Below are 11,633 nucleotides of genomic sequence, written 5' to 3' on the forward strand. Positions count from 1 at the left end.
CAATCCTCCTGACATAGTCGAATCTGCCTTTTTTTCCTGAAGTTCCTGGTGCCATCAACCTTACTCCAGTTTTGCAAAATTTCGGCTAAGGGCGTCCCCTTTTCCATGCCGAAATTATTTCCCATACCGAGTTCCTGAAAAGTGCGTCTTATGCAAGTCAGGCAGCGCACTTCCTTACCAGTAACACCAGCCTCGGTGGCTGGTGTGATCACACACTCTTTCGCTCAGTCTCTGGGAACTGCAGTCACACCATCCGAGCCTTTGACTGCTAGGACTGCTGTCCCTTCGCAGTGGGCGGCTTCATCAGCCGACGGGTGCCCCGGTCGGTTCCCAGGTTATACGCACTCACATACAGACAGCACTGTTCATGCTCACACCAGGCACGGTGACTCTAGATTTCTGTTTTTATAGCCCTGCGATGCGCCTTATACTGATCTGGCTGCGCACTCCCCTTTCCGGCCGAACCGAGATGGGACTTAAAACCCACTCAAACCCTGGGGATGGGACTCGAACCCCTCCCCTGCCTGGTGCGCCTTACAGTGATCAGCCCGCGTACTCCTTACAGTGCACGCCAAACCGTGAGGGAAGGTTAGGCTCGCCGGGCACCATAACAGGGTCCGACCCTACGTTCCCGCTGAAAAGTTCGGAGACAAATCAAAGCAAATTAAAAAAAAATAAACGTTAATGACGCGCGTGCAGTAATTACAGCTCGAGCTGGGTGCCTCCGAAGAGGGACCCCGAACAAAGAAATCTCTGGGCAATTATAACTTTTCAATCTAAGTTCTCCACGCCTCACGCCGTAGTTCAGACCAGTAGTAATATTCAGGTCTGGGGTCTCATCGTTGTCCCTAGGCAGGCTGTTTCTTTCCTTGTCTTTACTGTTGCGGTTTCTGCTGACGGACGTGTCTTCTTTCCTTGTTGGGCCCCGCCGTTGTCTCTCAAGGTGCTGACGAGGAGGCGGTAATTCCAGACCACAACAATTAGCACTGCCCCAGCAGTGAGAGGAGGCTTTGTTTCTCAAGGTGCTGATGCCCTGCACAGGCCTTATTTCAAAGTTTTGACATCCTCCCTTTCGGAGTGTGAGCCCCAGGAACACAGACTGCTTGTAACTCCCTTCTCTTTCGAGCTTGAACCGGCTCTGGGGCCCTTTCTTACTGAACTGGGTGAGAGTTCCTTATGTTATCTGAGTGCGGCCTAAGGCTTAGGCACATTTAGCTAAGCTACCTCTAGACAGTTTCCGTTCAATAGTTTCCTTAAGACACCTCTCCTTTCCAGATTGGGCATATGTTCTACACAGAGTATAATGTTGCTTCATGGTCTTCTCAAGCTATGAAATCATTGCCTGGTCAAGTTTGCTCGTTTTATTCTCATTCTGGTGCTCCTTCGGTTGAATTAAGTGCAGCCGATTTTCTCTTTTGTTTTATATACAAGCTGCTCAAAGGGAACGCCCAAAGCTTGGCGAACTCCTTAAATCCCGGTGGAAGAGACCTTGGAAAACCTTTTCCATCACCGTGCTTAATGCACGTGTGTTGAGGCTGCCCTTGGCTTGCTGCAGGCGTAGAGATCATCGGGCTGCAGCGGCTCGGCGCTGCTTGGCTGGAATGCCCCCGGATTCCTCATGTGATGTAGGCCGTGCACGGGGGGCTAGAACTGACTCCTCCAATAGGCAAGAGCAAGATGTCTTTCCTGCAAGAATTGTGGCTACTTCTCCCTTCTCCTGGCAGCTACTCACGGGGATTTACAACGTCTGGGCTGTCTTACCGGAAATTAAAGTGCAGAACTACTTCGTTCCGCTTCTATGCGAGCCCGGGCGGCGCGGGGGCTCCGCGTGCCGCTGTTGCCCGCCGCCGCAGCCTCCCGCGGAGCGGCTGCTGGCTCGCACAGCGCCGGGCGGGCGGGCACCGGCACAGGCAGAAGCAGCCGCTGAGAGGGCGAGAAGCCCGAGCGGCCGGCGCGAGAGGCGGGCACGCAATGCACGGAAGGGGCGGGAGGACGCAGCGCAGCGCGGACCGCTGACGATGGAAAGCCGGCACAGCGAAAGCCGCTGCCTCGGGGCCGCGGCAGTGCTGCTGTGCGCTTGGCTGCTCTGCTGGGGCTGCCGGGCGGCGCCGGAGCGGCTGCGCTACGCCATTCCCGAGGAAACGGGCAGCGGCCCCGTGGTGGGGCGTGGGGCTGAGCCCGGCAGAGCGTGCCCGGCTGGCACGGCAGCTGTGGATCCGCTCGGAGAAGCACTGGTGGTGCAGAACCCCCACGCAATGCTTTCCAGTTCGGCGTGGCCATCCAAGACAACTCCCCAGTCTTCAGCAAGGCTGTTCTCGACCCGGAGATCGAGGAATGGACTGATCCTGGTGCGCGATTTCCGCTGGAGATGGTGCAAGATCCGGATGTGGGAAGCAACTCGCTGCTCAGCTACCAGCTCACGGAAAACCCGTCCTTCAGCCTGGCAGTGAAGGAGAGCCCAAGTGGCAGGAAGAAGCCCGAACAGAGAGCGGGCGGCCGAGCACAACGTGACGGTGGTCGCCAGCGACCGCGGCAGCCCGGCGCTGTCCAGCCGCAGCGCGCTGGCGCTGGCCGTGTCGGACGTGAACGACAACGCGCCCGTGTTCGAGGAAGCCGCCTACAGCGCCTACGTGGCGGAGAACAACGCGGCGGGCGCGGCGGTGCTGCGCGTGCGCGCGCGGGACGCGGACGCGGGCGCCAACGGGCGCGTGAGCTACTGGCTGGTGGGCGGCAGCGCGGGCGAGGCGGCGGCGTCCTACGTGTCGGTGGAGGCGCGGAGCGGCGCGCTGTACGCGCAGCGCTCCTTCGACTACGAGCAGTGCCGCGAGCTCACGTGCCCTGCCGCACGGCCTTTCCCTTTCCCTTTCCCTTTCCCCATTCCGTTTTCCCTTTTTTCTTTCCCCTTTTCCCTGTTCCTTTTCCCTCTTCCCCTTCCCCTTTTCGTCCTTTCCCCCCTTTTCCCTTCTCCCTTCTTCCTTTCCCTTTTCCCGTTTCTCATTCCCTTTTCTGTTCTGTTTCCCCCGGTCGGAGCTCAGGCCCTGCGTGCGGGGAAGCCCTCCCCCTCTCTCCCGGCGCAGGCACAGGGACTCTGCAAAGGCACCGTGTGTGTCCGCCTTCGATCAGCAGTTCCCGCCGCGGGCCGCAGGGTGGTGCTCTTGGCCAAGGCGGCGCTGCAGCGGCGCTGCGGCGCGGGGAGGCGGCCGCACCGGGCGGCGGCGGCCGAGCTGCAGCAGCGGCGAGCGGCGCGGCGAGCAGGGGCGGCGAGCGGTCCTCCGTGGCAGCCGCTGCCGAGCCACCGCGGCCGCCCTCCGGGCCGCGTAGCGGACTCGGCGAGCAGGGGCGCCCGCCCGCCTGGCTGCCGGGTCCCGGTGCGGGCATTGTCCCGGAGGAGCGGGCAGGCGATCCGCGAGACGGAGGGTGTCCGCCGGACTCGACATGGCGTCTGCAAGGCAAGTGCTTTGTCTCTGTGTTCTTCTCTGCGTGCCGCATGCTCGCTCCGAGCCCATTCGCTACTCCGTCGCCGAGGAGAGGGAGAGCGGCTCGCTGGTGGCTCACGTCGCGCAGGACGTGGGGCTGGACCTGGCGCAGCTCTGGGCTCGCGACGCCCGGCTTGTTTCGGACCACAGCCGGCAGTATTTTCGGTTAGACCGCAGGACCGGCCGCCTGGCAGTTAGCGAGAGGATAGACCGGGAGGAGATCTGCGGCCAGGCCGTCACGTGCACGGTCCCCTTTGAGCTGCTGCTGGCCGACCCTCTGCAGTTCTTTCGGATCGAAGTGGCCATAGAGGATATCAATGACCACTCGCCAGTGTTCCCGGAGGAAGAAGTGACTTTTAAGATCCCGGAAACGAGCGAGCCGGGGTCCCGTTTCCCGCTGGAGGGGGCTCGGGACCTAGATGTCGGCAGTAACAGCCTGCAGGCTTACAGCATCGCTCCCGAGAATGAGTACTTCAGCGTCTCTTTCCGGAGTCGCGGTGAGGGCGACAATTCCGTCGAATTAGTCCTGGAAAAGTCACTGGACAGAGAGGAGCAACCGGAGGTTGCTTTCAGTGTCATTGCCACGGACGGGGGCTCTCCGCCCCGGAGCGGGACGGCCCAGGTCCGCATCGTTGTCCTGGACGCAAATGACAACGCTCCGATCTTCACGCAGGAACGGTACAGAGGACAGGTTTTGGAAAACGCCCCGGAGGACTCGGTGGTTCTCCGTGTGGTCGCAGCTGATGCGGACGTGGGAGTTAACGGGGAGATATCCTACTCGTTCAGCCAAGCGGTGGGGCACAGCCACGTAGCGTTCAAGATCGACCCCGTGAGTGGTGAAATTCGTGTCAGCCAGCCCCTGGATTTCGAAGCGGCGGAGAAACACGAGCTCAGCGTGCGCGCCACAGACGGCGGGGGTCTCTCCGCGCTCTGCAAGGTAGTGGTGGAGGTGCTGGATGTGAACGACAACGCGCCGGAGCTGGCGGTGAGTTCCTTCAGCAGCCGCCTCGCCGAGAGCGCCTTGCCCGGGACGGTGGTCGGCCTCTTTGTCGTCAAGGACCGGGACGCCGGGGACAACGGGAAGGTCGTCTGTTCGCTGGAGGACCAGCCCGCGTTCTCCCTGAGGCCTGCCTATAAGAATTACTACGAGCTGGTGACAGCGAGCGCCCTGGACCGGGAGGAGACGGCGCGGTACATCCTCGCGGTCACGGCGGCCGACGCGGGGTCCCCGCCTCTCACGACCACGCAGACCTTCACGGTGGACGTCTCCGACGTCAATGACAACGCGCCCGTGTTCAACCAGACGTCGTACACCATGCACGTGCGTGAGAACAACGACCCGGCCGTGCTCGTCGGCGCCGTCCGCGCCGCGGACGACGACGACGTGGGGCCCAACTCCAAGGTGACCTATTCCCTGGCGCCGGCCCGCCCCGCGGAGCGCGCCGCGCGCTCCTACGTCTCCGTGAACTCCGAGAACGGGAACGTGTTTGTGCTGCGGCCGCTGGACTACGAGCAGGTGAGGCAGCTGGAGGTCGTGGTGAGCGCCGCCGACTCGGGCTCGCCGCCCCTCAGCGCCAACGTCACCGTCCGCATCCTCGTGGTGGACGAAAACGACAACGCGCCCGTGGTCCTGCACCCCGCGCAGGACAGCTCGCCGCCGTCCAGCGAGCTGGTGCCCACGTCGGCCGAGGCGGGCTACCTCGTCGCCAAAGTGGTGGCCGTCGACGCCGACTCGGGGCAGAATTCGTGGCTTTCCTACCACCTGCTCAAGGCAACGGACCCCGGGCTGTTCGCCGTGGGGGCCCAAACCGGCGAGGTGCGGCTGAGGCGGCCGGTGACCGAGAGAGACGCCGTGAGGCAGAAGCTGGTGGTCCTGGTGCGGGACAACGGGCGGCCGCCGCTGTCCGCCACCGCGGTGCTGGCCGCGCTCCTGCTCGACGGCTTCTCGGACGCGCACATGCCGCGCAACGGCCTGGCCCCGGAGGACGAGGGCGGCTCGCTGACGCTTTATTTAATCGTTTCCCTGGCCTTCGTCTCGCTCCTCTTCCTCGCTTCGGCCGCAGCCTTCGTCGCCTGCAAGGTGTGCAAGAGAAAGTCCCTGAAGGAGGGCACCGTGCTCTACGGCCCCGGCGACTTCCAGACCGGCCTGGCCGACGCAGCCGGGACGGGGACTCTGCCCCACGCCTACTGCTACGAGGTCAGCCTCACCACGGGCTCGGGCAACAGCGAGTTCAGGTTCCTCAAGCCGGTCCTCGCCAGCCTGCCGCCGCAGCGCTGCGGCACGGACGGGGGTGCCGCCGGGGAGGAGGATTTCCCCGGCGGCCTGCCCCGCGCCGAGGAACCGCGACCGCAGAGCCACGGGACGCTGCCTGCGGGACCGTTCAGCAGGCTTGCCTTTGACTAGCGCTACGGGAGCATCCCCAGTGGCTCGACGCTTCCCTCCTGAAACGGCGTGGAATACCCTCACTTGGCTGACCCTGGGTGGGGAGGGATCCGGGCTGAGAGACGCGGCAATGATTCTCCCAGAGGAAACTTGCAGTCCCCTTTAGCGTCACCAGTTTCCCTCGTATCCCGACCCAGTACAACGGTTTGCCGCCGCCGCAGCCGCCACCACCAGCAGCACCACAAAAAAAAGAAAGAGAAAAGGCATGGAAATAAAGCTGCAGTTCTAACAGCAGCTCAGTGCCGTAGCACGGTCTCGAGGTTGAAAAGACAAATCACGTGTTTGTGTTTGCTGAACGCTGCGCTGTAACCCCCCTCCAGGCTACTAGAGAGCCTGAAGTTCTGATGCTCTGGTGAAATGTGGTGCAAGCTCTGCTCTCTTCCTCCACTCTCTTCCTGCCCCGGGCCCTGGATCTCTCTTTCTGGGGAGTGCTGGCGTTGTGTGTCTGCTCTTCTGGACAATGTCTCTAATGCTGTATATGCGTACCCCCAGTGTATTTCTTCAATGGTTTACATGCGTACTCCTGTCAGACAACGGCGCTGTGGGATGACTCATCGAAGTGCTTCCACCCATCCGTGTTGATTCGCGCTCTTGCAACTCAGCAGTGGGAAAAGGGGGTTTTCTCCGGGTACGCAGTTTCTCAGCTGCCCTAAGGGAGACTAATAAAATGCACAGCTAGGTCTCCCTCGTAGCCGAAAATGGTGGTTGCGGGCGGGGAGGGAGGGAGGGAGGGAGGGAAGGAGGGAATGTCCTCGAGATCTTCTCGGACGTATAGCAGGGTTAGCAATGCCGGGATGGACTGTAACTATACCAAATCATGCAAAGGTATTAGAACTGAGCGGATGGTTGTAAAGAAACTGCAGGTGTCGCCTCGAAGGGCTTCCTCAGTCAGTTGGAACTGACACGAAGTGCGAAGGGGCCTTCGACTTGGGTGCCGTTATCGCCTTCCTCGTCAAGGGTTCGCAGTCTCCTTTTTTCCTTCGATTTTCCTTTTTGTATGCTAGCTGTCTCTTACCAGTGTTTGAGACCCATGCTGCCGAGCACTAACTCTTCTGAAATCCTCGCATTGTACGGAATTGCAGTTATAAAGTGGAAGCCTTCTTTGGTAGAACATGGCAATAAAAAGAATACAAGCACTCGAATGCCATTGCTGCAGTAAAATACCCCTCGGCTGCGGAGGCAGCTTCGGCCACATAGTTCCTTCGTTCGCCCCTCTGTAAAGGACCTAAGGGGGTTGAGACGTGTGAAGGTGCTTTTGGGGGCGGGGGAGAGGGCGAGGTAACGCTGAGCGTTTTTCTTTACACCTGGGGAAAGTGGCTGCGAAGGGCCCGATTTCGATCGCCGTCCTGGGATATTGTCCCCTACACCAGCAGTGGCCCTGGGCATGCAAAGGCGTCTGGAAGTCAGTGAGGTGCGGCTCCAGAGCGCCGCTTGTCCTTAGCGACGTGCTGGAGCCAAGGGGCCGTGTGAGCACGTGGGCTCCGAAGACAGCTGTAACTAGAACGGCAACTGTAGGACGTTACCTACAGGGAGGTACGTACGCTGTCCTGTTCAGAAACGTGTCTGCCGTTGAAGGTGTCGGGGGGTTCAGAGGAGGGGGCAGCACAGAGACACACGGGGTCCTGTGGGAATGTGCTCATGGCAGTGCCACGAGTGGGGCACTGGGTGTCACAGGAGGGGGCATTTCGTGACGTGATTCTCCTGTTGTAGCGAGGCACAGTGTATTGTAATATAGACGATGGCTGCAGAAAGCAAAGCTTGCTTCCGCGCGCCCCCCCCGCCCCGAAACGGCCACGCTGTTACTCCAGGCTGTCTTGTCCAGGTTTCTGTTGCTCTTCCACATCATATCCTGCCACACCATTTCTCTACCGCTGCTCAAGTCTTAGGATCTTCCTAGAAGTTCGTTGGAAGCTAATGTTAGGCTGCGGGGGATGGTGGGGCGCATACATGCCTGAATGGTGAAGATGTGCTCTTGCGTCTCGATGCAATTTTTTTAAGCATATTGTGAGCCGGGATTCACACACGCCGATAAGAACGAGTGGAAATGTGAGCAGGGATTACCTTTGCCGGCGCTGGAGCGCTGCAGAGATTCCTTGAGGCTGTAGGTGTCGCTGTTTGCCCACGATGGGCCGATCGGCCGCCAGCGAGCGCGAGAAGGGAAGCGAGCCGGAGAGAGAGGAGGCGCCGGGCTGCACGGTCGGCGCAGGAGAGAGCAGGGTGCGGAGCGAGCCGGCTTCTGCTGCTGGGAGGGGAGGTTCAGAGAGGAGGAGTACGGCGGACGCGGTGGCCGGAGCTGTGAAATGTGGCCGCGAGAGAGGCGCTGGGACTGCCGAGGGCGAGCCCGAGGGCGAGGGCGAGCGCTGCTGTGGTGCGCCTTGGTGGCGGCGTGGGAGCTGGCGTGGGGGCAGCTGCGCTACGCGGTGCCCGAGGAGATGCAGAAGGGCTCTTTCGTGGGCGACGTGGCCAAGGACCTGGGGCTGGAGCTGGCGGCGCTCCGCCAACGCGGCGCCCGCGTACTTTCCGAAGGTAGGAAGCAGTATTTTGCTCTGCATGAGAAGACCGGCCATTTAGTGACGGCGGAGCGGATAGACAGAGAGCAGGTCTGCGAAACCCCAGATAAGTGCGTGCTGCGCTGTGAGGTGATAGTGGAGGGCGAAATGAAGGTTTATGCAGTCGAAGTGGAAGTCAGAGACATTAACGACAACGCGCCCAGCTTCCGAGAGGCAGAAACGCAACTGAAAGTGAGCGAGACAACAGCCCCGGGGTCGCGGTTTCCCCTGGCTGAGGCTCACGACCCGGACGTCGGGAGCAATTCCCTGCAGCGCTACGAGCTCAGCGGCGACCAGCACTTCTCCCTGGCCGTCCAGACGGGAGCCGATGGGGAGAAGCGTCCCGAGCTGGTGCTGGCGCAGGCGCTGGACCGGGAGGAAAGCGCCTTCCACGAGCTGGTGCTGACGGCGGTGGACGGCGGGGAGCCGGCGCGGACGGGCACGGCGCGGATCCGCGTGCTGGTGCTGGACGCGAACGACAACGCGCCGGTGTTCAGCCAGGCGGTGTACACGGTGCGCGTGCGCGAGGACGTGCCCGTGGGCTCCACCCTGCTCACCGTCAGAGCCACCGATGCCGACGACGGGCTCAACGGAGAGGTGAAATTTTCCTTTCAAAAGATTACAGTGAAAGCATCGCATAAATTCCAGCTGGACACGGAAACGGGAGCGATCACCCTGGTGAGGAGCCTGGACTTCGAGGAGGGCTACTCGTACGAACTGGGGCTGCAGGTACGGGACGGTGGAGACCTTTCCGACACGGCGAAAGTCGTGATCGCGGTGACCGACGTCAACGACAACGCGCCCGAGATCTCCGTGCGGTCGCTGCTGAGCGCGGTGTCGGAGGACTCTCCCGCCGGGACGGTGGTGGCCCTGCTGCACGTGCAGGACCGCGACTCGGGGGCGAACGGGGAGGTGAGGTGCTCGCTGGGCGCGGGGCTGCCGTTCCGGCTGCGGAGCTCGCTGGGCAGCTACTACAGCGTGGTGACGGCGAGGGAGCTGGACCGCGAGGAGGTGTCGGAGTACAACGTGACGGTGCGGGCGACGGACGGCGGATCGCCGGCGCTGCGCAGCAGCGCGGTGCTGCCGCTGCGCGTGCTGGACGTGAACGACAACGCGCCGGTGTTCGCGGAGGCGCGCTACAGCGCCTGGCTGCCCGAGAACAACGCCAAGGGCGCGCTGGTGCTGACGGTGCGGGCGGCGGACGCGGACTGGGGGCAGAACGCGCGCGTGCGGTACCGGCTGTGCGAGGGCCAGGTGCGGGGCGCGCCGCTCTCGTCGTACGTGTCGGTGCACGCGGAGACGGGCGCGCTGTACGCGCTGCGCTCCTTCGACTACGAGGAGGTGCGCGAGGTGGGGCTGTGGGTGCGCGCGGAGGACGGCGGCGCGCCGGCGCTGAGCAGCAACGTGTCGGTGCGGCTCTTCATCGTGGACGAGAACGACAACGCGCCGCAGGTGCTGTACCCGCCGGCGGCGCCGGGCGCCGGCTGGACGGGCGTGGAGCTGGCGCCGCGCGCCGCCGAGCCCGGGGCGCTGGTGGCCAAGGTGGTGGCGGTGGACGCGGACTCGGGGCAGAACGCCTGGCTGTCCTACGAGCTGGCCAAGGCCACGGAGCCGGGGCTCTTCCGCGTGGGGCTGCACAGCGGCGAGGTGCGCACGGCGCGGTTCCCGCTGGCGCGCGACGCGCTGCGGCAGAGCCTGGTGGTGGTGGTGAGGGACCACGGGCAGCCGGCGCTGTCGGCCACGGCCACGCTGACGGTGGTGCTGGCCGAGAGCGTGGCCGAGCTGCTGTCGGACCTGGGCGGCGCGGCGGCGCCGGGCGAGCCGGGCGGCAGCCTGACGCGCTGGCTGGTGGTGGCCGTGGCGGCCGTGTGCTGCCTCTTCCTCGCCTTCCTGCTGGCGCTGCTGGCGCTGCGCCTGCGGCGCTGGCGCCGCTCCCGGCTGCTGGCGGCGGGCAGCGGCGCCTCGCGCGCCGTCGCCGCCTCGCCCTTCGTGGGCATCGACGGCGTCCGCGCCTTCCTGCACTCCTACTCGCACGAGGTCTCGCTCACCGCCGACTCGCGCAAGAGCCACCTCCGCTTCCCGGGCGGCAGCTGCTCCAACACCCTGCCGGCCGCGCCGCCGCCCGACAAATGCGCGCCGCTGCTGCTGCCCGAAGAGCCCTCGCGTGCCCGCGCCGACAGCGGAGACGCCCTCCCGGTGAGTCCCTCTAGCGAGGCCCTTACGCTGCTTTTACGCTCCACTGGGTTGCTGCTCTGGACTGTTCTGCGCGTGTTGTGTGTTGCATGTACATAGCCTTAGCTCTAAGTAGAGGCCGATTAGGCAGAGGTACGTGCACCCAATATTTCGCTCTTTCTCTCTTGTTCCTGCCAGCTAACTGATGCATTCCGGTGGCAGCGTTCGGCCTAGCATGGAGCGTGCGATGTGTGTGCGTCCTTTTGCTTTGAGTTGCCTGCTCCTTGGGCCGGGTCTTCGAAGCCTGCGCCACGTTGTTCCTCAGGTCACCACCTTTCGTGTATAATTCAGCTATTCCTGTGAATGTTAGGCGCTGGGAGTAGACGGACACTCTGCGTTAGCAGTCGAGTCACAGATGTCCCAGCTTCTTCAGGACGTGTGCTTTAGACGGATGAGACTGTCTTTAAGCAGAGGCTTGGATGACGCAGTGTTCTGCCTTAGCCGCACTTTTTGGGGTTTTTTTGGTTTTTTTTGTTTCCTTCCCCATAACAAGTAGCTCTTTCTTATGTCGTTTTCCTTCCGTGGTGGGACTTTTCCTCTTCTTCTCTCTTTGTCGAGGCATTCTGTACACACGGCTGTATTGAGAAGTAGATGGTCACCGAGGGTTGGTCCTTATGTCCCCAGGGTGTGTCTGTAGTGTTTCTTACGATTTCTGCTTGGCAGCCTTGCAGACGATATGGAAGGACAAGAGCTCTGCAGGTATTTGATTGTGAAGGGTTAATTATTTCACTTCTTCTATGGCGTGTGACGTCTGTTCCCTCCTTTAAGCTGCTCCCGCTTATACTGTGCTAGTTGTAGGACATCAAGTGTTCCGAACTACGCTGGAAGAAGGGGTAAGAAAGGCTGCGTTTCTCATGAAGTGCTGCTTCTGAATGACCTCGCTCACCACAAACGCCTGCTCGCATAGCAACGTCGTGGCCTGTCCTGAGGCAG

At 62.2% G+C, this 11,633-nt stretch overlaps 2 protein-coding genes across 2 annotated transcripts; both read left to right on the plus strand.

Moving 5' to 3' along the window:
* Positions 1-2,865: 2,865 nt before the first annotated feature.
* On the plus strand, positions 2,866-7,055 carry LOC135323528 (protocadherin beta-15-like). The gene has a single exon (XM_064520783.1). The coding sequence runs from the start codon at positions 3,436-3,438 to the stop codon at positions 5,878-5,880; it is 2,445 nt and encodes an 814-aa protein (XP_064376853.1). The 5' UTR covers positions 2,866-3,435; the 3' UTR covers positions 5,881-7,055.
* A 967-nt stretch (positions 7,056-8,022) lies between these two features.
* Positions 8,023-11,246, plus strand: LOC135330006 (protocadherin gamma-A12-like). Its single transcript, XM_064520781.1, has one exon. The coding sequence runs from the start codon at positions 8,220-8,222 to the stop codon at positions 10,758-10,760; it is 2,541 nt and encodes an 846-aa protein (XP_064376851.1). The 5' UTR covers positions 8,023-8,219; the 3' UTR covers positions 10,761-11,246.
* The last annotated feature ends 387 nt before the right edge of the window (positions 11,247-11,633 follow it).

This window comes from Dromaius novaehollandiae, chromosome 15, assembly GCF_036370855.1.
Source record: "Dromaius novaehollandiae isolate bDroNov1 chromosome 15, bDroNov1.hap1, whole genome shotgun sequence".
Taxonomy (NCBI): Eukaryota; Metazoa; Chordata; class Aves; order Casuariiformes; family Dromaiidae; genus Dromaius; species Dromaius novaehollandiae.

What these genes read in the sequence shown, in the direction of transcription:
- LOC135323528 (XM_064520783.1), top strand. Translation starts at nt 3,436, where the DNA reads ATGGCGTCTGCAAGGCAAGTGCTTTGTCTCTGTGTTCTTCTCTGCGTG.
- LOC135330006 (XM_064520781.1), top strand. Translation starts at nt 8,220, where the DNA reads ATGTGGCCGCGAGAGAGGCGCTGGGACTGCCGAGGGCGAGCCCGAGGG.